At 43.3% G+C, this 25,596-nt stretch overlaps 1 protein-coding gene across 2 annotated transcripts in view; it reads right to left on the bottom strand.

Moving 5' to 3' along the window:
- Window positions 1-25,596, bottom strand: part of LOC147894233 (pfkB-like carbohydrate kinase family protein) — an 83,809-nt gene that overhangs the window by 12,979 nt on the left and 45,234 nt on the right. For both annotated transcript variants that reach the window (XM_087384783.1, XM_087384784.1), the window contains exons 6-7: window positions 20,969-21,031; window positions 20,647-20,840 (exon numbers count right to left, since the gene is read on the bottom strand). In XM_087384783.1, the coding sequence (XP_087240909.1) occupies window positions 20,647-20,840; window positions 20,969-21,031 (257 nt within the window). The remainder of the gene's footprint in view (window positions 1-20,646; window positions 20,841-20,968; window positions 21,032-25,596) is intronic.

Here is a 25,596-nt window from a genome sequence, read left to right as displayed (position 1 = left end):
TGAATCGGCAAGTTGATCACTATTCTTAGTTAACACTTGGCGATCCACTTGGGGAATGAAATGCTCTGCACTGGATGAGCCAATGAAGTAGGATAGGAACAAGCAAAACTAACCAAGTTGCAATGAATGTCAGACTAGAGGATACAAGAGCTCGTCAATGACAAAGATATAAGTAGAGGAGAGAATGGATAGCTAGATTGGATGTTCAAGTTAGTGGACTCTAGATGACTCAAACCCAAGAGGAAAGTGGGCAAACTGAGCAGTTTAAGATCGAAAACGATGCCAAGACCAAGAGAGTAAGGACTAAAAGACCAAAAAAGTCAAGATTCCATCTCTCAAGGAGAATCAACCAAATTCTGACAAGAATTAGGAAGTAGATCCCTACCGAACTAAAGCAAGGGAAAAGTAATAGCACAACCAGCAATAATGGATTTGTTTGAAAGAACACCACCAAGTCTAGGAATGAATGCAACAACAATGAGGGGGACAAAAAAAAGGATCAAATTTAAAAAATACATGGGACGAGAGGGTGAGAATCCCCATTCCCACTTGCAAAGTTTTTTGCAAAGGGCGGTAATCTTGCAATGCAATATAGAAGAACAGTGACGGCTGCTTCTTCCTCCTTCTGACGCCCCCCTCCCCCTCTTTCTTGACCCTGACTTGAAGCCCCCAAGAAAGGGCGTGGCCGAGTCCCCCCCTCCCCTGAGGTTGCAGCCTCCTCATCACAGCCACAATCCTCCCCCTCTCATCTTCATGCTTCCTCGCAGAAGACATCCTCAGGCGGCCCGTTCTCCCAGCTTCCAAACCTGAAGCCCCGACTTGTGTAACCCTTGGTGAGGGAATTCTAGAGGATCGGACCACGGAACTACTTGGCGAGACCAGACAAGTATCCCCTTGCCCTGGAGATGATAGTTATGGTTTTGCAACCCCACAAAGGGAGGCTCAATTGGAGTGGTTGGCTCTCGCGATCGCACTTTTTGGGGGTTCAATCTTGCCTCCACAGGAAAGGAGACGTGGACCCCACTTTGTTCGATTGTATGATGAACGAGTAGATGTACCGCATGTTGGAGGAATGGATTGGCCCTCAGAGGATTAACCTTGGATCAACCATGATGACTCTACCACTTTCCAGCTTGGTTTCTCCATGAAGAGGCTGGGCATAGGCTTTGCAATGGGTATAATCCACCTGGGGCCTGAATGGGGGAAGAGGTTTCTTTCATGATGCAATGGGCCCTCAAGATAGGCGTGGAACTTGTCATGCCTTTGGTACGACGACACACACATGCGGTCTAATCCCCTTCTAAACCCCCTTGAAATCGCAGAAGTCCAACGTGGTGGTGCAGGATCCTACTCATAAGTGAGCCTTGTTCTCCCAAGCCTCTTCCCCATGAGCTGGACGGTGCAGTAGGTTGATAGGATAACCAAGTAGCTCTTTCACACCACAGGACTCAGGTCAGCGGGGACGCACTTGCAAAGACTAAAGATGCAGGGGGTCACATGCACTTGGACCCCCAGGAGATTCTCGAGATGACCACGGATTTCTAGAGGAGTTTGTTTCAAGATGAGGGAGAAGTCCCCCCGGTGCTTGTGAAGGGGAGCGAAAATGCCCAGGTGGTGTGCGCAGCGAGAATGGAGTGTGTTCAGCAGTAGAGAGTGCAGAGAGAGAGTAGAGACTTGAGTTGGGTGTGTACCAATGTGGCACACACAAAGAATGAAAGAATGTATTTATGTTTTAGGGTACGGTACACTTACACCCACACGGGTGTGGTCACATGTACAAGTAAAATATATACACGGGAAGTAAAGCGAAGGGTCTTTACACCCAACAACCTCCCACTTAAAGGTCATGAGCGAACCTTTAACCAACTCCCACTAGTCGAATGCAATGCTCATGCTGAGCCTTTGCAAGACTCTTTGTGAGAGCATCTGCAGGGTTATCTTGTGTTTTGATCTTAGTCAGTGTGACAAGACCATCATCGAGAACCTGTCTGATAAAGTGGTACCGTACATCAATATGTTTGGTACGTGCATGAAACATGTCATTCTTAGCCAAGCATATAGCACTCTGGCTATCACATCCAAGTATAGGTGTTTTGGTGGGCAGCCCAAAATCCTTGACCAAGCGACCAAGACAAACATCTTCTTTCGAAGCTTCAGTGGCTGAAATATATTCAGCCTCAGTGGTAGAAAGTGCTACTATCTTTTGCAATCTAGAGCACCAAGAAACTGCCCCACCAGTCAAGGTAAATACGTACCCGCTAGTAGACTTGCGAGTATCCAAGTCACCTGCCATGTCCGCATCACAATATCCCTGCAGATCTAATGTACCCTTTCCATAACAAATACATTTTCTTTGTGTGCCTTTAAGGTACCGGAAGATACATTTCACTGCCTCCCAATGTGCTTTGCCAGGATTTGACATAAACCTGCTTACAACTCCCACTGCATGAGCAATGTCAGGTCTAGTGGCAACCATAGCATACATGAGTGACCCACAAGCTGAAGCATAAGGAACACCCTTCATAGAGCTGGCTGCCTTGTCATCTTTTGGGCAATCTGCTTTGCTGAGCTTAAGGTATGGTGGTAATGGAACACCAAGTGGCTTAGCATCTGCCATAGAGAAACGATCAAGTACTTTGCTGATGTACTTTTCTTGTGAGAGAAATAAGAGCTTCTGCTCTCTATCTCTCGTCACACGCATGCCCAAAATATGTTCAGCTGCACCCAAGTCCTTCATGGAAAAGGCTGAATTCAGCTGTCTTTTTAATGCATTAACCTGGCTCTTATGCTTACCAGCAATAAGCATATCGTCCACATAAAGCACAAGGATAATAAGGCTTCCATCATCAGCCTTCTTTGTGTATAAGCAGTGATCTGCATTGCTTCTTTTAAACCCATGTGAGAGCATGAAGGCATCAAATTTCTTATACCACTGTCTAGGAGCCTGTTTTAAACCATACAAGCTTCTCTTAAGCTTGCACACCAAATGCTCCTTTCCTGGCATAACAAAGCCCTCTGGCTGTTGCATATACAACTCTTCTTCTAAATCACCATGCAGGAATGCAGTTCTAACATCCATTTGATCAAGCTCAAGATCCATAGATGCTACAATAGCAAACAATACACGAAGAGTGGTCATTTTGACAACAGGTGAAAAGACTTCCTGAAAGTCAATCCCCTCTTTCTGTGCATAACCCTTAGCCACAAGCCTGGCTTTGTATTTGGGTTTGCCATCCACACATTTGATTTTGTAGACCCACTTGTTAGGAATAGCTTTCCTATCTTTGGGCAATGAAACCAAATCCCAAGTATCATTCTGATACAATGACTTCATTTCTTCCTGCATAGCTTGCTCCCACTTTTTCTTTAACTCACATGACAATGCCTCTTTATATGTGAGAGGCTCACCCTCATCTGTGAGTAAAATGCAGTCCAAAGAGGGATCAAACCTTCGTATAGGTCTCCTGACACGTGTAGACCTTCTCACCCAATGATCTATGTTATCAGGCAATGGATCTACATCCAAAGGAATGTCAATGACCTCATGATTTGGCTGTTGAACTGCATTTTCAGGTTGCTGTAATACATTTTCAGGCTGCTGTAATTCATTTTCAGCATGCTGATTTTGTTGTTCAAACTGATTTTCAGCATCCCTTTGCTGCCCATTTGCATCTGGCTCAATAATGACACGCTGATTATCATAACCAGCATCAAATGGAGCTGAATTTTCAGTGGCTGATGGCTGTTCATGTGACTGGTCATGCTGAAATTTCATTTTCCTTTTGTCTACATCACTAGATGTGGCATTTTTCAGCAGCTTTGATTCAGTAAATACCACATCTCGGCTGCGTAGCACCTTTTTCATGCTTGGAACCCAAACTCTATAACCCATTTCACCATCATCTCCATAACCCATGAAGATGCCTCTGAGGGATCATGTCAAGTTTGGTTCTGCTATCAACAGGCACATGTACGTAGCATTCGCAGCCAAAGACCCTTAAGTGGTCATATGAAGCAGGTTTGCCAGACCAAACCTCTTCAGGGATGCCACTATCAAGTGCATAATGTGGAGATCGGTTACAAATATGCACCGCGGTTTTAAGTGCCTCTCCCCAAAACAATTGCGGGAGATTAGCTGTGGACAGCATGCACCGAATCTTCTCACATAGAGTGCGATTCATTCGCTCAGCTACACCATTAGATGACGGATTATAAGGGGCTGTAAGCTCCCGTTTAATCCCATTTTCATCACAAAAACTATTAAATTGTTTAGATACATACTCTCCCCCATTGTCTGTTCTTATGCATTTCAGTTTTAAGCCCTTTTGAGTGCTAACAAATGCATAAAACCTTTTAAAAGCATCCAATGCCTCACTTTTCTGCTTAAGCAAATAAACCCATAGCTTTTTAGAGTGGTCATCAATAAAAGACACAAAATAACGAAAACCACTATGAGTTTTTATTGGCATGGTACATACATCGGAATGGACTAAGTCCAAGATACATGCCTTCCTAGAGGCTCCATGAGAGTATGAACTCTTTACATGTTTTCCAAAGACACAGTCATCACAAAAGTCAAGCTTTGAGTTTTTTACATCAACTCTTCCAAGTGAAGAAAGTGTATCCAAACCCTTTTGGCTCATGTGTCCAAGACGCTTGTGCCATAGCTCCATGTGTGACTACACTTCTGCAACTGCAACAAACTTTCCAGGAAGTGCCTTGCAGTGAAGATAATACAGAGTTCCCTTTTTACCACCTCTAGTGACCAGCATGGATCCTTTCTGTATTTTCCACATTCCACCACCACAAGTAGTAAAGTAGCCCCTGTTGTCTAACTGCCCAACAGAAAGCAAGCTCTTCTTAATGCCAGGTACATACCTAACATCATGAAGAATCAATTCTTGGCCATTTTCAAGAGCCAAGTGTATGGTGCCCACTCCTTCAATATCACATTCATGGTTATTCCCTAGGTAAACTTTCCCAAGGTTACCTGCTGCATAAGAAGAAAAACACTCCAAAGATGGAGTTACATGAAATGAAGCACCACTGTCAACAATCCACGATTGTGACAGACCATCATGAGCAGACAACAAGGCATCGATCACATCCCTTTTAGTGATATACATGTCTTCCACTGCCATAGCATGTGGATCTGCAGATGCAATCAGCAAATCGGCATCTTTATCTTCTTCTATCTCCTCAATGACAACACTAGATACCATATTTGCCTTCTCTGTTTCTTTAGGGGTAGAGTTGACATCCTTCTCATTCTTTTTGCCTTTTGCATTAGCCTGCTTCTTGCGTTCTTGCTCCTTTTTATAGTACCTGCAATCGGGCTTTTTATGCCCTTTGCGTCCACACTGATAGCAAGTGACATCTTGCTGTTTTTCCTTGCTTTTGCTGCGATTTTTATGCTTATTTGCAGCATTTGACTTCTTTTCAGTCCGTCCTCTAACATTATAGGCTGATCCACTGTTTTCCCCACTAGACTTGCGTCTAATCTCCTCATTGAGGATAGAACCTCGCACACCATCAAATGTCAAGTTGGGGTTGTTGCTCAATGACACAACCAATGCTTCCCATGAATCTGGCAAAGTCATGAGCAAGAAGATAGCCTTTAGCTTAGGATCAAAAGCTGGCAAGCCTGCATCCTGTAACTGACTCAAAATACCAGTAAATGCAGTCAAATGCTTTGAGGCGGGCTTAGACTCATCAAGCTTCAAGTTGACCAGCTTTCGCATGAGATGAACCTGATTGACAGGAGTCGTATTCTCATACGTAGCCTTGAGTTTTTCCCAAACTGCATATGCGCTGTTGAGTCCCTTGATATCAACCAAGATATCATCAGTAACTGCCATTTTGATGTAAGTAATGGCCTTTTTATTCATTTTAGCCCAATCCTCATCTGACAAACCAACAGGTTTTTGTTCTGCCAAAGCATCTTCACAATCCTTCAGAAAAAGTACGCCTTGCATACGATCTTTCCAAAGATCAAAGCCATTGCCATCAAACTTGCGAATCTCAAAAAGATTCTTTGTGTCAGCAGTGGATGCACTTCCAGCCATTTTCAGCAATAAATTTCTGCAATAAAATGCTGAATACAATCAGCCAATAGCAAGGTTGCTGTATATAACGGCAAATACACAAACTTGCACTTCAAAATGTGCCCAAGAAGCATATATTTTGCTGCAATTTCAGTCCCAAGGGCTGATTACAGCATATACACAAACCAAATCTGATACATATGCATACAAGACAGCTCCCACTTCAATAATACATCACCGTAATGCACAAATGCAATAACCCGAGTGCTGTATGTGCCACTGTTTCACTGCACAATGAGCATTCAGCAATACATGTACCAAGAGAAGCTGCCTTTTCACAACATTTGATACATCCCAAGTCCAAATTTCTCCCACTCAGCAGTGAATTTGCTGTAATTCCACTATCAAAGCACCAATCGGCTCAGAATACATCACCGATGTGAAAAGCCCCAAATTTTCTGCAATAAATCTGCCCCAATTGCATTAATACATGTTCCCGAGAGCATTAAACAGGCAAATTCAGCAAAATTTCATAAAATTTTGCAAAAGCCCCAAATATTCCGGGTCCAAGTGTGCACGAATGTCAGCTAATCTGACTTAGCTGAGCAGAGTTTCACCAATACAGCAAAAGCCCCAAATTTTATGGGTCCAATGTCGAGAAATTTTACTCAAAAGAGCAAAATTTCACCAAATTTGGCGAAATCCCCAATTTAGACGCGCACAATGTCTGCAATTTTTGATGCAAATGTCTGTATTATGCATGAACAGCACTAAATCTGGAAAAGCCCCAAATTTCTGTGCATAAATCTGCACAAATCTGAGAACTGTGCTTCTGCCGTGACCTGCCGACGTCACAAAACGTGACTGCGCTGCTGGGAACGTGTCCGCCTGTGCTGAAACGTGACGTGGAAGACTTGTCGCCTGCATACGCTGATATGAAAAATGACGACTTGGCCTGTCCGGGCAGAATAGGACCTGCGCCTGCTGCCGTTGACTTCTGTTGCTTGTCTGTCCAGCACACTTGCCTGAAATGTGACGACCTGTCTGGTGATTGTCGAAGCAAAAACGAACCTGGAACACTCTCGCCTGCACAAGACGAGACCTGGAAGCTGTCACCTGTCTTGCGCGTGCTGCCGCCTAACCAACAGAGATGACGACTTCCTGATTTCTCGCGAGCGAAGGGCTGGCGATGTCTCGCACAGGCTCCGAGAAGAGCGCACACCTTAGCCGCAGCTCTGATACCAGTTTGAAGGGAAGCGAAAATGCCCAGGTGGTGTGCGCAGCGAGAATGGAGTGTGTTCAGCAGTAGAGAGTGCAGAGAGAGAGTAGAGACTTGAGTTGGGTGTGTACCAATGTGGCACACACAAAGAATGAAAGAATGTATTTATGTTTTAGGGTACGGTACACTTACACCCACACGGGTGCGGTCACATGTACAAGTAAAATATATACACGGGAAGTAAAGCGAAGGGCCTTTACACCCAACAGCTTGCAACGGGGAGGTTGTTTGGGCCCACATCCCAACAATAGTGTCTTTGAGCATGAGCAGACAGCTAGGGATGCCTTTCACAGATGAGGAGCTCTTAGAGGCCCTCAAGTCCCTACCCTCGAAAAAGTGCTCTGGAGAGGATGGTTTTACACCGGCTTTCTTTAGGTGTTTTTGGAAGCACATTTGCACCCCTCTTCGACTAGGCCACAGGCTCTCTACCACACTCTTTGAGTCGAGGATGGATATGTTTGATCCCGAAAAGGGGAGACAGAGTTGACTTAAGACAGTGGAGGCCGATCACTTTGTTGGACACGACATGTCACCAAGCTGTAAATATTCCAAAGTCAAAGGATAAGTTGACCATTTATTGATCATAATTAACAAGTTCTTCATTTATTTAATTATGTTCAAAGAGTCACTTTCATTTGGTTAAAGTCTTGACTTCGCGCATAGATGCTTAACCTCGATTAAGTAAGCCTAACCCCCGTTAGGGAGACTCGGCTTCGACCAAGATGGTTAACCACGGTTAGCCAAAGAACCAAGGCGAAGAGAGAGTGTTGACTTCGGTCAACGAGACTTGGCTTATGCGAAGAGCATTAACTTCATTAACCAAGATGCGCCAACCTCGGTTGGAGAGACTTAGCCATAATTAAGGTGCTTTGACTGATGGTTAAGCTCCTTAATTACAACCAAGAGGATTGATCTCGGTCTTGATCTTGGTCGACCAAGAACTGTGTTCTATGTTTTGTCCACATGTTTGCTTCGTGGGGATGCCCACAGTGACTAGGATTAGTCCATAGATCATTATTTGCATGCAAAGCGCTAACCTTTAATGGGTGCCATGGTTGTGCACTTTAGTTTATTATTGCAGGTATCAAGCGGGCTTGGGAACCAACCGCTTTGGAGCTCTATGCGCAGCCAGGAGGTGTCCATGTAACCAAGGGCTACGAAGACCCTAGAGCTTTTCCCTTTGTGAGATGTAACTATAGTTTAGTTAGTGATTTTGACAAGTGGCATGTTGCCAAATGAATGAGCTTTGAGCTCTTTGTAAAAAAGATTCACGTTTTGGATTTTGTAACTCACAGCTATGAGCTGAGAACGTCTTGTAATCATTTTCTCTCTTCATGGATAAAATCCTTTGGGGGGGTCTAGCCCGATAATTTGTCCTGGGCCCTAGTGTGCGGTGAGAGAGAGAGAGAGAGAGAGAGAGAGAGAGAAAAGAAAGAAAGAAAGATATATTGACGTCCACAGGAGACCTCACGGGTCCATGGGACAAAAAGCACACCAAAATCATCAACATCAATTAGAGACCGAGAGTCTATGGGGAGTATAGCAGCTCAGCCCCAAATTATTATAGCATAACTACATTCAAGTACTATATTAAGGGTGGTCTGAATACATCAGTTTAAGACTCAAAGTCTTTGGGTTTAGGTTTGAAATCTCTAATGAGTGCTTGCCCGTCTTGATAAACTGCCCATTTATCTTCTTTCCTTGCTTCTTTCACTTTGATAAGTTCATTTGCCCTTTGTTTGAGTTAGGTCGGAGTGAGCTCTTCAGATATCCAAATCCTAGTACAGTTGGGCTTGTTGGTTTGTCTAAGGATCTGTTTCTAATGGTTTCAATGAGAGAGAGAGAGCTGTTAGCTGGAATGGAGATTTCAATTGGGGCCTTGTTGGACATCGCGTGGGCATTTAAGCTCATGCCAGTAGAAGTAAGGGGTGACGAATGTGCGCTAATTGCCTCTATGATCAAATTGTCGTTAGGGATGTCCACGATGGACAAAAGCCAAGAGATGCCTTGAGCAAACAATGCACTACGATAAATGGAGAACGCGTTATGGATAGTGTGTAGCCTACGTGGGTAACATCGAAGCTTTTGATTATGTTCATCAAAGCGTTGGATTGATGCTTGCGAATAGCCACACAAGCTGCCCGACCGGAACTCTAAGAAATACGCGTTGCCATCTCTATGTGCAATACAAGGTAGCATCAAGGCACTGAGGGAACACAGGTCTTGCAAGACGTGAACTTGCGAATTGAAAGAAGGCTTGGTCGATTGTGACATCGTTTCGTCAACGACCTTCTACCTTGCATACGTGTAGGTGCTTGCTGCCGAATAATCGACGTGGTGCCCAGGAGATGAAGACCTATTTGGCGTCGCGTGTACTTCCAAAAGACGACACGGTCTATCTGGAATATGGTCCTACAGAGACAATGATGTGGCAGATTCGTGCACGTGCGGGTTGACATGGCACACGTGTGGGCTGACGTGTCATAGCATGTGCAGAATGCTGATGTGTCAGCTGAGGTGGCTGACTTATGGTTAGTGAACCTTGGTTACAGCTAACCAGGCAGTTACAGCTAACCAGACCAGCTTGGCCCAGTTAACCAACCTGTAGTTTGGCTCAGTTACAGGCTAACTAGTCTGTTTGCCTAATCAAACTAGAAACCAGCCGGTTACTCATCCAGTTACTGTTTAAAAAAAAGAAAAAAAGACAATTGTAGAGACAGTTTATGCCATCAGTTGCCACCTACCAGACCAGCTTGGCCCAGTTAACCAACCTGTAGTTTGGCTCAGTTACAAGCTAACTAGTCTGTTTGCCTAACCAGACTAGAAACCAACCGGTTACTCATCCAGTTACTATTAAAAAAAAAAGAAAAAGAGACAATTGCAGAGACAGTTTATGCCATCAGTTTCCACCTACCTGTCAGTCTTGTCCTGTCAGAAAATCAGAGATTTGCAGAAGAAAAAGAAATGCATGCCTTTGTGCACAAAGAATGGGAAACAGATGCATTCTGAGTGCTTTTTGCAGCAGCCAGAAAAGGCGTTATGCTTTGAATTGATAACTTATTACTGGCACAAGTTGTGAATGCAATACACCTCTTGTTGAGGTATCTTCTCTTTGAAAAGTAAAGGCTGAGTGTATCAGTTGCATACACAGTGTGTGTGAGAGTTTACAAATCTAAGATAAGTTGCAGTGATGGCTTCACAGCAGCATGCCCAATCATCCCATGAGGGAATGGCAGGGTCTGATCAGGTACAGCATGCAGAGGGTATGCAGACAAATAAAGAGAATGCTTACAGAGAACTGATTACTTAGATAGCAGAGGCCAGAAGTGACCCTTTTGTTGAGATATGGTGCCATGAGCACATATTAGAGGCTAAGGTATGGTATAGGAATGTATTAAAGTAGCCACCCTAGGATGTGGACTACATGATGTGGAGATGTGGATCAAGGATATCAACAAGGAGAGATTTGGATTAGAGGATCCCACAAGTTTTCTAAGGGCTCTCTCTATATAAGAAGCCTATCATGTATAGTTGAATAGAAGAAATGCACATTCTGAGTCCAAGCTACTCTATCTTGGAACCTAATTGACTTGAGGTACATGTTATGAGCACTCTCTTCATCATGTTTCCACATAGGTCCCATCCACCTTAGAGCGCTCCATAGATCCTGAGGCACGCATGTTTTCTCATGGTATCAGAGCTTAGGTCTAGTCTCCTAGATCAGTTATAGGCTTGCCTTAGGAGTTCATGGGTTCTCCTAGGTTACTTTTACTTTTAGATCGAGAGTGTTGTTCTTGAGTATTCTTTGTGAGAGAGATATCAAAATATAGCTTCTAGTTTGATTGAGAGAGAGATTTTGTTCTACCATGAAGAAAGCCTCCAATTCTTCTCACAATTTCAGACTTCAACTAAAGCTAAGTGGCAGGGAAGGCATCAACGCCTTCACCGACCTCAGGCAGCTCTTCTCTTCCAATAGTCCAATACACAAGCATCTACCGCACTCCAAAGCCCAATGACTGATTTGGGCAGCTATGGTCAACGGCTCCTATGAGCTCGTCACAGCTCTAGCACAATAGATCTAGCGCAGGGCTCCATAAACGGCACATCGGCCTCTCCAATCAACGTCAACAGCCGCTCATCAGCAACGAAACGGCTCCTTCCATCAACTCTATGCTCCACTGACAAGCCAACAAGCCCACAACATTCAGACTACATCCACAACACCACCTCCGACGGCTGCTCCACTGTCAGCTGCGTCTTCTACATTCCAGTGCCAACGGGCTGCTCACGGGCACCTCCTACGACAAAGCAACAACGACTCTCTAAAACAAGCAGACGTGACGGCTCTAGACCTCTCCATCGACTCACAGGCAGCGCCTAAGCTCCATCTACGTCCAACCAGCCGCATCTCTCTAGATGCCTCCACGACCGACAGCAGCGCCCGCTACGCCATGCAACCAGCACTCCCGATGCCAGACCCACAGCTTCATCTCCAAGCAAGCTCAAGCTCCATGCCTCTACTTTCAACAGCTCCCAATCTCTAAGCTCCTACAACGACAACGTGCAGCATCTTCCAAGCGGCTCACGGTCAGCCAACGATTGCCTTAGCCTACCTTTGAACGAAGAGCTCAGAAGAGCTTGTAAACGCCAAAAGTGTCGCGAACTTGCAGCTCACATCCTTCTTCGCGGCGGCGACTCCACAGACATCCCCGTCGCATTGCAGATTTCCACAAAGGTTTCAAACCTTAGGCCACGTGGAAATGCCACATGGCAGATAAGGTGGTCAAATTAATTGTGCTAAAGGTTCACTATGATTAGGTTCAGTTGCATAGTTCAGTGAGACCATGGTTAAGTTTATCCAGCCTTGGGTTAGCTTAGTTGGGTCAGAAGATTGCCACGTGGCAGAGGGCCACCTCAGCACACTAACCCCTTGCCAAGCACAATTTGTAAGCAGCATATGAATCCTTGTGCCACATCATGCCCACTCTCTCTTCATAAAACTTCGACAAGCCATAACTTGCAATCCAAGAGGAATTTGCATTTGCTTCAAAAAGGAAAGGAAAAGTGATCGCCTTTTCGAGCTCTACGTGCCTGTCAAGTCAGAATCATTGTTAGCAATTAGACACTGCCATTGAAGCAAAAGGAAGCTCATGGTAAGACCTTTGCAACAAATGGAAAACCAATGCATGCCAAAAGCACAAATGCGTGAGATGACCATAACACAGAACATGGCATCCACACATATAGCATTAAGGCACATGGTAGAACAAAGCATCATACATCATGCTACATCAAGCAAAGAAGAGAACGCCATCAACATCAAGCATTGAGAAGCAACAACCTTGTCACCTTTAGCCCATACGTTTGTAAATCAAACCTGACCACCTAAGAGTAGCTATGAAAGCACTCAAGGGAGGTATTGACATGTAAAAGCCACACTTGACCACCTTATGTAGCAAGGTATGCACCAAGGGGAGGTGATGGAGTGTAAACTCACATCTGACCACCTTGCGGTAGCCAATGGATCATGGCACCAAGGGGAGGTGTTGAGATATGGTGCCATGAGCACATATTAGAGGCTAAGATATGGTATAGGAATGTATTAAAGTAGCCACCCTAGGATGTGGACTACATGATGTGGAGATGTGGATCAAGGATATCCACAAGAAGAGATGTGGATCAGAGGATCCCACAAGTGTTGACTATTCTAAGGGCTCTCTCTATATAAGAAGCCTATCATGTATTGTTGAATAGAAGAAATGCACATTCACTCAAGATTCTATTTATGAGTCCAAGCTAATCTATCTTGGAACCTAATTGACTTAAGGTACATGTCATGAGCACTCTCTTCATCATGTTTCCACATAGGTTCCATCCACCTTAGAGAGCTCCATAGATCCTGAGGCACACATGTTTTCTCACCTTTGTTTCGTAGGCTGGTACAACCTCTCTTTGAGGAAGAGCCAGAGAAGCCTCCCTCCATGGAGCAAATCAGGAAGCGATGGGCAAAAAGAGATCCTTGAGTCATACTCCTCTTTCCACAGATGATGCATTGGGAAAGAGTAAGAAGTCTCGCTATAAGGACAGCAAAAAGAGGAAAAGAGAAGATTCTCTTTCCAAGAAGAAAAAGGCTAAGCATCATCATAGTTCATCTAGTTCGTCGTCTTCTTCTAGCTCTACCTCTTTATCCTTGTCATCATCTTCTTCTTCAGGATCATCAAAGCCAAAGCATACGAAGAAGAAGAAGTCTGGCAAGAGAGCAAAGACTAAAGAGTTCAAAGATGGTGGAAAGTCAGTGAGATTTGCCACATACAATGGCCAGTATGGTCAAGCCGAGAAGGCAATGCAATTCATAAGGCAATTTGATGGTGCCTTTAGTTTGGAAAATTTCCAATGTGGCTAGTCTTGTGTATATGCAAGATCCTACTACTGTGCCTTCACTACGGGCAAGAAGACTGGGGGATAAAAAGCCAGTGACCCCCAAGTATGAGACGAGAGTTTCCCAAGGCTCAGAAGAGGGGATTTAAGCCTCAGAAGCCGAGGGGAAACCAAGTACAAAAGCCCTATAAGGGAAGGTCACAGTTTACCCCTAAACAGATTGAAACTTTCAGAAAAGAGGGTAAATGCTTTAGATTCGGCAAAGAGGGGCATGTGGCTACCCAGTGCCCAGAAAAACCTTCAAATCCGAAGGGAAAAGAGGCAGAGAAGCCACGAGGACCGCACAAACCAATGGCAGGAGGAATTCCAGATGTACTGGGTCGTGTGTCAAACCCAGAGGAACGGGAATTGTTGCTATCATGGGGCAAGATCAGAGACCAGCAAGTGCTAATTTGTTTGATCCCGGGGCTACAGATAACTTTATATCAGAGGATTTAGCCCTAAGTTTGAGAATAAAGACGGAGGAGTTGGGCAGGCCTTTGGATGCTGACTAGATGTTCTGTGGGCACCCTGTGCCAATCACTCCCCTAATAGGGAAGCTCCGTCTTCATGTACAAAGTTATGTGGATCAGGACGACTTCATCTCTCCACTGAAACATCACGATGTGGTTTTGGGTATGCCTTGGTTCCATCGCAAGGTAGTGAAGTAAACTCTTCTTGAGAGGATGTTGGAATTTGTACAAAGGAATAAATCTTGCAGTTTCAGCTTACATGGTTTTTGTAAAAGAGAGAGACGTTGAAATGCATGCTGAAATAAGTGAGACAGATCAAAATAAATTTCAGTTTCTTGAAAATTTTAAAGATTGCTTTTCTAATGCTTTGCCAGGGGAGTTATCTCCTGAGAGACCTGAAGATCATGGCATAGAACTCATTCATGGTAGTGAGCCATCTAATAGGCCCCCATACAGAGTTAATGCAACTCAGCGAGAAGAAATTATGGCCCGGGTGCAAGACTTGCTGTCCAAGGGGCTGATTCATCTCTTTTTGGCTCCCCTATACTGCTTGTACAGAAGAAAGATGGTTCATATCGTATGTGTGTCGACTACCACGGATCGAACAAAATGACCATCAAGAACAGGTTCCCAATTCCGCGCATCGATGATGTGCGGGATCAGTTAAATGGGGCTTCAGTTTTTAGCAGGATAGACTTAAAGAGTGGTTATCACCAAGTGAGGATATAGCCTCAGGATGTGCATAAGACAACGTTTCGCACTACTTTTGGGTTGTATGAGTATCCGGTGATGTCTTTTGGATTGACTAATGCCCCGGCTACTTTCAATAGAATGATGGATCGCATCTTTCAACCCTATAGACAGTTCACAGAAACCTTCTTCGATGACATTATTGTCTTCTCTAAATCTGAAGAAGAGCACAAGGAACATCTTGCTAGAGTTTTCCAAGAGTTGTTAAATCACCAGCTCTATGCAAACAGCAAGAAGAGTGAATTCTTCCTGGAAGAGATCCATTATTTGGGGCGTATAATATCCAATGATGGGATACGGATGGATCCGGCAAAGAACCAAGCCATTCAAGAATGGCCAGAGCTGAAGACTGTGCATGAAGTCCGTAGTTTCCTAGGCCTGTGTTCTTGCTACAGAAGATTTATCAGGCATTTTGCGTACATAGCAGCTCCACTCCACGATCTTACTAAGAAAAATGCAGCTTTCACATGGGGTATTCCACAGAAGAAAGCATTCACCACACTCAAAGAGAAGTTGACGACAGAGCCGATTTTGATAGTTCTAGATTTGTATCAGCCATTTGATGTAGATTGTGATGCCTGTGGGGAATCTGTTAAGCCTACATTGCATCAGAATGGTCATGTAGTGGTCTGTGAGAGCAGGATACTCTTGGATGCAAAAAGATATTTGGGAATCTATGAGAAAGAGTTGCTGGCTGTAATTCATGCCATCCATACATGGAAGCATTGTCTTTTGGGTGCAGACTTTACAGTTAAGACAGATCACCAAAGTTTGAGATATTTCTTGACTCAGACAAAGCTCTCCGAGAAGCACATGAAATGGGCAAATATGCTGTCAATGTATCATTTTCAGATTGTCCATACTCCGGGAGCTCATAACAGAGTGGCAGATGCCTTGTCTCAATGACCCCGAGTGAACAATGTGACTATTGCTTACCATAGGGATCTGGAAGACATGAGGGAATAATATGCTAATGATGCAGATTTTGGTGAGATTTTACAGCAAGTGCAAGAGGGGCAGTCCACTAGTCACTATTCCCTGAAAGATGGGTATCTAATTAAAGATGACTGCCTATGCATCACCCAGGAGATGAGGAAAAAGCTTTTGGAGGAATGCCATGCACCTCCCTATGTTGGGCATAGAGGAATTACAGCAGCAACTCAAGCACTAGAGAGGTATTTCTTTTGGCGAACGATGTGGAAAGATATACATCAATTTGTCACAGAATGCCTAACTTGTCAAAAGGTCAAATATGATAAACGGAAGGCACCTGGCCTACTTATACCTCTTCCCGTGCCTCTGGCACCATGGGAAAGTATCGCAATGGACTTCGTTTTTTATTTGCCTAGATCAAAGTCGGGGAATGATGGGATTTGGACTATCATTAATAGATTCAGTAAGCAAACTCATTTCATTTCGGTTCGCAAAACTATAAAGGTAGATCATATGGCTAAGCTTTTCATGGCATAGATCTTTAAGCATCATGGTATGCCTAAGTCCATTGTCAGTGACCGAGATCTCAGAATGACCAGTCTATTCTGGAGAGCTCTATTTGATAATATGGGGACGAATCTGAATTTCTCTTCTTCTTTCCATCCCCAAATAGATGGTCAAAGTGAGGTAGCAAATTCTACAGTGTTGGATTTGCTGAAATGCTACGTGGGTGACCAAGGTTCAGATTGGAAAAAGTACCTACCATTGGTGGAGTTTGCTTACAATAATACAGTTCACAGTTCCACATGGAAAGTACCCTTTGAGGCATCTATGGGAAGGTGATTCTGCCACCTATCCTGAGGACCAAAGATGAAATATTTGCAACTGATTAGTTTGTTAGAGATCCAAACAGCTTTCAGCCAAGTCTAGACAGCAATTGAAAGGTCTCAAGAAAAGCATAAAAGAGCTGCAGATAAGCATAGGAGACAGTTAGATCTCAAGGAAGGGGATTGGGTGCTTTTGAAGTTCAAGAAGGCTAAGCTATGCAAGCTAAAAGGAAAACAAAAGGTGTATGCAAAGTTATCTCCCAGACACTTGGCCCTTTCAGGGTTACATAAGAGATTAATGAAGTTGCATACAAGTTGGCACTTCCAGAGCATTAGAGGATTCACAATGCCTTTCATGTGAGTCTTCTAAAGAAATTTCAGGGGCTACCAGAAGTGGACGAGCTGGAGGAGGTCCTTCAGCCAAAGCAGATTGTGTATCATATTGTACGCAAAGGCCCTGAGGGCAAGGAATTTTACAGGTACCTTGTAAAATTCAAGAATTATTCGACATTGGATGCAAGTGGATGGATGAAGACATGTTGTCTGATCATCCACAGCTTTTGGATGTTTACAAGGAAGCTTTTCAGTTGAGGTCAATTGAATAGAAGCCGAGGGGATATCACCAAGCTATAAATATTCCAAAGTCAAAGCATAAGTTGATAATTTATTGATCATGATTAATAAGTTCTTCATTTATTTAATTACGTTCAAAGAGTTACTTTCATTTGGTCAAAGTCTTGACTTCGGTCAAAGATACTTAACCTCGGTTAAGTAAGCCTAACCTCCGTTAGGGAGACTCGACTTCGGCCAAGATGGTTAACCACAGTTAGCCAAAGAACCAAGGCGCTAACTCCAATCAGAAAGTGTTGACTTCGGTCAACGAGACTTAGCTTACGCCAAGAGAGTTAACTTTGTTAACTAAGATGCGCCAACCTCGGTTGGAGAGACTTGGCCATAATTAAGGCGCTTTGACTAATGATCAAGCCCCTTAATTACGACCAAGAGGATTGATCTCGGTCGACCAAGAATTGTGTTCTAAGGACAGGGTCTCGGATATTTGAGTCTCATAGACCACGCTTCCCTATGTAGGGGAGGGGGTAGGTGCCCTACGTGTTTTGCCCACATGTTTGCTTGGTGGGGGTGCCCACAGTGACTAGGATTAGTCCACAGATCATTATTTGCATGCAAAGCACTAACCTTTAATGGATGCCATGGTTGTGCGCTTTAGTTTATTATTGCAAGTACCAAGCGGGGTTGAGAACCCAGGCGCTTTCGAGTTCTATGTGCAGCCGGGAGAGGTCCATGTGACCAAGGGCTACGAAGACCCTAAAGCTTTGCCCTTTGTGGCATGTCACTATAAATTAGTTAGTGATCTTGACAAGTGGCATGTTACCAAATGAATGAGCTTTAGCTCTTTGTAAAAAAGGATTCACGTTTTGGATTTTGTAACTCACAGCTATGAGCTGCGTTTTGGATTTTGTAACTCACAGCTATGAGCTGAGAACGTCTTGTAATCATTTTCTCTCTTCATGAATAAAATCCTTGGGGGGGTCCAGCCTGACAATTTGTCCTGGGCCCTAGTATGCTCTGTGTGTGTGTGTGTGTACCTCTTTTGGGGTTTCCCACACAGAAATATAAGATTTCACCAAAAAAAAAAAAGTGTGTGTGTGTGTGTGTGTGTGAGAGAGAGAGAGAGAGAGAGAGAGCTGTTTGTAATGGTTTCAATGAGAAAAGAAGAAGAAAAAGATATATTAATGTCCATAGGAGACCTTGCGGGTCTATGGGAGAAAAAATACACACCAAAATCATCAACATCAGTTAGAGACTGAGAGTCGTTGGGGGTATATCAGCTCAGCCCCAGTTTATTTAGATGCATAACTAGCTACTAGTTTTATCTTAGAAAAGAAAAACGGCTTGAGCAACATCCGTTCAACTCTAAGAGAGAGAGAGTTTTTAGCTGTAATGGAGATTTCACTAGATGCAAGATCTTAGCCATCATCTTGAGTCTACGGCGGTAGCGACCCTATCTAGTTGACATCATCCATGACATGCAAACAGGGTTTGTTTAGGAACGCAATATGCCGGACAACATCTTCACCTTTTGGGAGGCTTTGGATCGGGCCTGGGAGGAGCTGTAGCCTCTTGTTATCCTTCTCTTGGATTTTGAGAAGGCACACGACAGGGTGGAGTGGTCTTTCCTGGAGGGCACCATGCAGCGTTTAGGCTTTTCAGACAAGTGTATCAGAGGGGTCTCGGGCTTGTATGCAGGAAGCTCCAGTCAGATGCTTATTGGTGGCCATACGGATGAGGCTCTCTCTCTCTCTCTCGCTTAGTTCAATAGGGTTTCCCGCTCACCCCCTTTCTCTTTCTTTTTGTAGCACAAGTGCTAGGCTATTTCTTGCGCTCTCAAGCTAAGGGCCTTACAGGAATGAGGCTCCTAACAGAAGGAGGAGTTTCTCAAGAGGGTTGACTTTAGTCAACCAAGATATTCCAACATTTGGTTATAATTAAGGCGCCTTGACCATTTGCCAAAGCTCCTTAATCGTATTGGTTTGCTTGGTGGGGATGTCCACACAGACTAGGATTAGTCTAGAGATTATTTTTGCATGCAAAAGCTAAAGTTGATGGGTGCCATGGTGGTGTGCTTCATTGAATTGTTGCAGGTACCAAGGGGGGTAAAAATGCCCTATACTTAAGGAGCTAAGAAAGAACCTTACCAAAGCAAATTGACCATGGGAGTTGGAAGGACCCAAAAGACCCAACCCATGGCCTAAGTTTAGATAGTGGCTAGAATCTTGACACTTGGCACTTGCCAAGAGTAGAGAGTTCGTCTTTCCTTGTAATCTGAATTTTCACGTATGTGAATCAGCCTGTGAGCTGCAAATCTTGTACTTTGTAATCTTCTCTCCATGAAATAAATTACCTACAGGGGGGTCCAGCCTGTTGGTTCTGAGTCCTAATGTGCCTGAGAGAGAGAGAGAGAGAGAGAGAGAGAGAGAGAGAGAAAGTTTATTAAAGTCTTCGGAAGACCGATGGGTCTATGAGACTGTGAAAATCGTGACACAAGTGAGCTGTGAGGGTGGAGCTATTAAACAAGCATCCACACCAATGTAGAATGTAAAAAAAGGTAGAATGGTAGTACTAAATACTGAGTACAACATAGTCATGTCGGTGGTCGACTACATAGCAATCATATCACCATCACCAACATCATCATCATCATCATCAAGACATCAGGGGTGGATGAGGCACTGGAAGCATGAAGTTAGTGATAGTGTGTTGTCGACCACTCGATGCCTAACAAGGGCTACAGTAAACCTTGTCGGCCATGCTCTGACGCGAAACATGGAGGGAATATCCCCAAGTGTAATCTGAGCGCCCGTCCTCTGTCTGAGCTGTCGAGTCACTCACTCTGGGTCCCGATCATGTCGAGGTCTCGTCTCAAGGGAGTCCATGTGATATGGCTGAAAGAACTCTATGATAGAGCTCTGAGCGGGGCCTGCCAAGGAAGAGGTCTGCTCTTGTCTCCGTGATCAAAGTATCCTCTCGCGGTGCCAAACTACCTCATGAATGAAGCTTGCCAAGCATCTTTAATCTGGATAGGAGAGGAATCGGGACAAAACCCCATAGCTATCTCTGAAGAGGCAGTAGAAACGCACATAATGTGCATAAGCGCCTCTCCCTGGGTAGACTGCTCTGCTCTGCCACATTCGTGGAGTTTTAAGGAATCGAGCATTGATTGCTTCGTTGACTAAATCTTGCACTAGTGATAAACGTTACAAGCAGAGAATTTCAGGGCAAGGAGCTTCTTTATAGATAGTAGCACTACATCAAGTAACCAGATCCAATATATCTATGCATAAACATGTAACTGCACTTTACTCAATTGAAAGTTCCAAAACAAGTAGTATTGGATTTCTTACTTTCTTGCAAGTGCTTTTAGTTGCCCTGGAAGATCTTCACTTGTAACATCCCTCCAATTCTTTGGATCATTACCATCTTTGGCAAGTTCCATCTTTGCAACCAAACGTTTGTGTTCATTTAGATTGGGGGTTAATATTGCCAAAGGGTAACCACAAACTAGATCCGGATAATTCGTGATGAGAAACAAGCCATCCTGCAAAACATGTCATATTTTACAATTCTGAAATTCTCACAAAGCACACAATGGTTGACTCCATTTGCTGGTCACTATGATCACAAAAACTTTAGGATCCTTCAGTTATGTCAGTGACGAATCAATACCCCATCGATGACTAAAGGGATATTCTTCTGCTTGGCACATCGAATTATCTCTGCTACGCATTCCTGCGATGACCGTAAAACATATTCAAACTCTGAACTGGTCAATTAGTAGGTTAGCAAAATGTAATTCTAATGCACAACCTACCAAATATTCCTTATTCTACTGTTGAAAATCTTAAAAAAACAACACTTGTTTCAGTTTACATAGCTAACCTGTCATGCATAGATAATCCCCAATCCCCACTATCTGTCTAGTTTAGTTTACTTTCTAGCCTGCATATGATATGGACTCAGCCAATGTGCATACACCTGCTAGTTTTAAGTTACACGTCGGAGCTACATGAACGCATAAAAAGATGGTTAGCTTTCTTACTCCATGCATTCATATATTCATCACCATTCTCCTCTCTGTGAGATTTGATTTTACACTTTAAGGGGACAAACATTCTAATTTTATTGGCATCCTTTGTTGCTGTGCTTGCTCTATACCAACACCATTTACTCAAGAGAGGTTTATTGTAATATGCTCATTGAAGGAGAGCCCTTTTGTGTCATGAATTCTTCATTCTATATCTTGCTCCAATGGTTTCTACTGCATGCCAGAAAGATATAGTCTATACACGGAATGGATGCCAATCGTACTCTAATGCTGATATAAAAGAAAACAGCCAAGCCAATCAAAATTAAGAATTTAAGATCCAGCGTGTCTCTATATTAAGGTCTTTGAATTTAGAAAGGTAAAGAAATGGAACTAACTCTCGTGTCAACCAAAACGAGCATGCCTATGGATTTACGAAAGAATTGCTGATCTAATCCATATTATATGCAGAAATTTCTTTGAGCCAACAGATGTAGGACTGATGCATTCCTGCATTGATATTGAGGTATGGCAGCTCAAAGGGAAAGTGATTCTCTGCCAGGATTAAATAGTTTATGGATAGTCTGAAGAGCTCTAAAACGCAGGAGCCTCTTAAAACTCACATGGACGGCAAAACATAGCTTATGGGGACTTAACTTTTGTGGATGTGACCTTGTATAGGAAGCTTGTGGAAAACTTCATTCATAGACTACTAGGCCTAACATATCATATGGAGTATACAAAGTGAATCAAGTTCATGCATCAGCCAAGGGAGAGAAGCCTTTTTTTTATAAAAGATACCTGAAAGACACAAGCACTTAAGCATGTATAACCAAAATCTAAAGACATTGAGTTACATGCGTTTATATGGCAGGCCCTGGTGGTACATATTTTCAACAGGCAGCAGGGTAACTTGTGAAGCCACATGGTTGCGGCTACCACCTAGAACGATTGAGATACCCTCTAATCAGTTTGGGATCTCATAGGTAATTCAGCAATATGCAAGGCGTTGGGCCCACATGGTTGCTGACAGTGTCACATAATCTGATGGCACTGTAGATACCAGCAAGGCCTGATTAGTAGGCCAAGGGCTATCAAGAGGCTAAAGGGTTCAACTATCAAGGTACTTGTGATCCAAATGCAAGATAGCAACAAAGTCAATCCGTTTTTTAGAGTCGATTGCCTTTATTAAATGGATGCCCAGTCTCAGGGGGAGTTTGTGTGGAATGTGCGCCAAGTTTCAATATCCTCACTTTAAAAGGTATCACAATTCAAAAGGCACCTACAGAATAAACACGCTTGATATGACACCATTGCATTGGAGTATTTCTAGAGACGTGAACAATTCAGATGCTAGCTAGCATCTCTCTAATGGAAAGCCTATAAAATTTTATCGTGCATCTGATGATAATATTTCTCTCGCAAGGAAACCGCATCAATAATCTCTCTTAAAGACTGAATCCAAGATGGAAGACCTGCTGGAGAAAGGGTCTACTTGCTGTACCTCCCCTACACAGCGTAAGGATCTCCGAGCTCTATCCAACCTCTCTCGGAATGGTGCATAAAACAAAGAATCCACAAGATGGAAATTGCAGCAGAGTGAGGTACATGTTGAAAGTACAGCCAATTATGAAGGCTAATTGAGACCTATGGAGAGCCTATGGTGGCTCAAACTCTCCCCCTGTGTTGCCTCAAGAAATAACTTCAGTGGGATGAGTATAAGGAGCTGAATGGCTCCTTTATATAGGCTAAGGGGAGCCCAAAACAGGATGACCAGCCTGCTTGTAGGGCTAACCTGACCACATTTGGCTGACAAAGAGGGGCCGATCTAGGTCTGTTATGACCCGACTTGAGTAGGGTCTATTATGACCCAACTTAAGTAGGGGACCTGGCCAACCTCATGCCCTTCTGCCCCCTACCAGCCCTTGCTTATGGCCTTTATATGGCCTATGTGCTCAGTGCTGGCCCAAATTGGGCTACTTTCCAGCAGCCTTAGGTGCACCAAAGAGGCCCTGATCTACTCCCCTTTTTCCTACTTGCACTACCCAGTTCTATGGTAACCTTGCCTTCCTCATTAACAACCGCCAATGCCTTGGCGCATAAAAGACCATGCACAAGGGTTTGGTGCCCATCTCAAGATCTAGCCTGATACAAACTCATTAAAAAATTTGCCCAAAAAAGAGAAAAAAAACAGCAAACATAGGAAGAGCATGATAACGGGACCTCATGGCCAAAGGAAAAAAAGAGACGAGACAAAAAAATCAGCAGCCTAAACAACAAAAAAAGAACAGCAAGAGACACTTGACGATATCAACAATTATAGCACATGCAACAGACTACAGATGGATAGTACCGCTGTGCAAAAGCCTATACCCTCCACCCCAGCAGTCATGGCAGCCTCAGCATGAGCCATAGCTTCAACAATAGCATCAGCCTCAACCTCAGCCACGACATGCCCTTCCAGTCCAAGCTCCACCGTACCCCCTTTTGCCCCCCTATAGTATTCTATGTTCCTATGACCTCCCCACCTTACCCAGAACCCCTTCCCACCTACCACAGGGCTCACCTCAGTCACCTCTCAACATCTCGTCGCCCCCCCTCCTAGTCCTCTGTCATCTCCACTCCTTTGCACTTATCCCCTATACCCATCACTTAGCCCCCTTTCATGACAACTTCCTCCCACTACCCCTCCCACACCCAACTATCAGCTTTCCTGCTCCACGCGTACCAGCAATTCTCATGGAGGTTCACCGCCTTCGTGCACAAGAGGCCGAACATGATAGGCATATTAATATACCTTTGTAAGACTAGAATGAGTCCAATCATACAAATTTAGATTTTTTGTTGTTTTAAAGATAAAAAATCTACACAGAAAATAAAAGAGCAAATGAAAAAGAAGAAAACAAAAACTTTTATGAAAAACAAAAGGAAGACATACTTAGCAAGCAAAGCAACACTTACGTCTTCATCAATGCCCAAGCATAAGCAGCTATACTGGGTTTCTAAAGACCCGCGGAGTCTCTTGGGCAAATCCAGTGCTTACTAAAATACGTCCAAAAAAACAAACAAACAAACAAACAAAGAGAAAGAAAAGAAGAAATAAACAAGAAAGGAAGCAGGTGACTAAGCAAAAATAAACAAGCAAGTCAAGAAACAAAATCTTCCAAAGAACTGGAATCTCTCTCTCTCTCTCACTCTCACTCTTATTTAAAACATAAAAAGCTAAATCGCCCTTTACACTTATGTATCGTTTCCTACAAACAGGCAAAAATACATTTCTAACTTAGAAAGCACAAGCATACTCAAACAAACTCTCTTTTGAAACTAAAACAAAAACAGGCTATTCAGCTCCCCGCTTTTTGTTTTCAGCTTATGTTCAATCATTCTAAACATACCTAAGGCCGATACACCATAGATAAAAGACTTCATATCTAAGATTGTGCGTACTTTTTTCATTATTTTCCTTGGACTATATCTCTTGTGTAATAGTAAAGTGATCAAATTACTACATTGAGCGATAACAGACTCCTTAGTTGTACAAAGGCCAAAAAATCTATGGAATTGGGAAGAAATGACTCCATATTTTGCCAAATCAGAAATGTTTTGAGTCAATGTGAGGCATTTTTATAATGTGTAAACCACTATATTCAGGTTGTTCATGTTTATCGTATATATCAACCTCTAATCCTATGGTAGATTGAGAAAGTCTAAGATCTAAGAAAACGCAAGAATCCCCTCTTGACGTGCCATTCAATTCGCAAGAGTCACGAGGATAGATTCCTTCTCCAAAAGCACTAGCGTCTTTGTACATAAAGTCTTGAAAGTTAGGAACATCTGGTACAAATAAATCATCTATAAAACGCCTAACTTGGCTAAGCTTATGTAAAATGATAGGGCAGGTATTGATAGAAATAAGACGTTGCATAAACTCAAATTCATAAGTGAAAAGATAAAAGTTTGCTAAAAAGACTTAAAAATTAGTGCCCATGGGGATTCCTATAATCTGTTGAAACAAAGAATCACCTATTGTGATGTAAAGATTATCTAAAAGAAAATCTATCCAAGAGTAAACATCTTCCACACTTACTACCTTTGTGTATCTTTTCTTTTTAGAACCTATGTCATGATCTTTATTTTTTAGCCACAAGAAGTCAAAGCATAAGGCTGTTTTCTCAACTTTTAGCACTTTGTATCTATCTTTGTCAAATCTCAGCTTGAAAACTTCAGCCACTAGCTTTTTTATTCTAAACTTCAGGTCTTCCAGCTCGAT

This window comes from Dipteris shenzhenensis, chromosome 14 (assembly GCF_047967505.1).
Source record: "Dipteris shenzhenensis isolate YYH24624 ecotype China chromosome 14, Dip_SZ_1.0, whole genome shotgun sequence".
Classification (NCBI taxonomy): Eukaryota; Viridiplantae; Streptophyta; class Polypodiopsida; order Gleicheniales; family Dipteridaceae; genus Dipteris; species Dipteris shenzhenensis.
The sequence above is the reverse complement of the archived record's forward strand: the minus strand, read 5'-3'. Positions and strand labels throughout refer to the sequence as shown.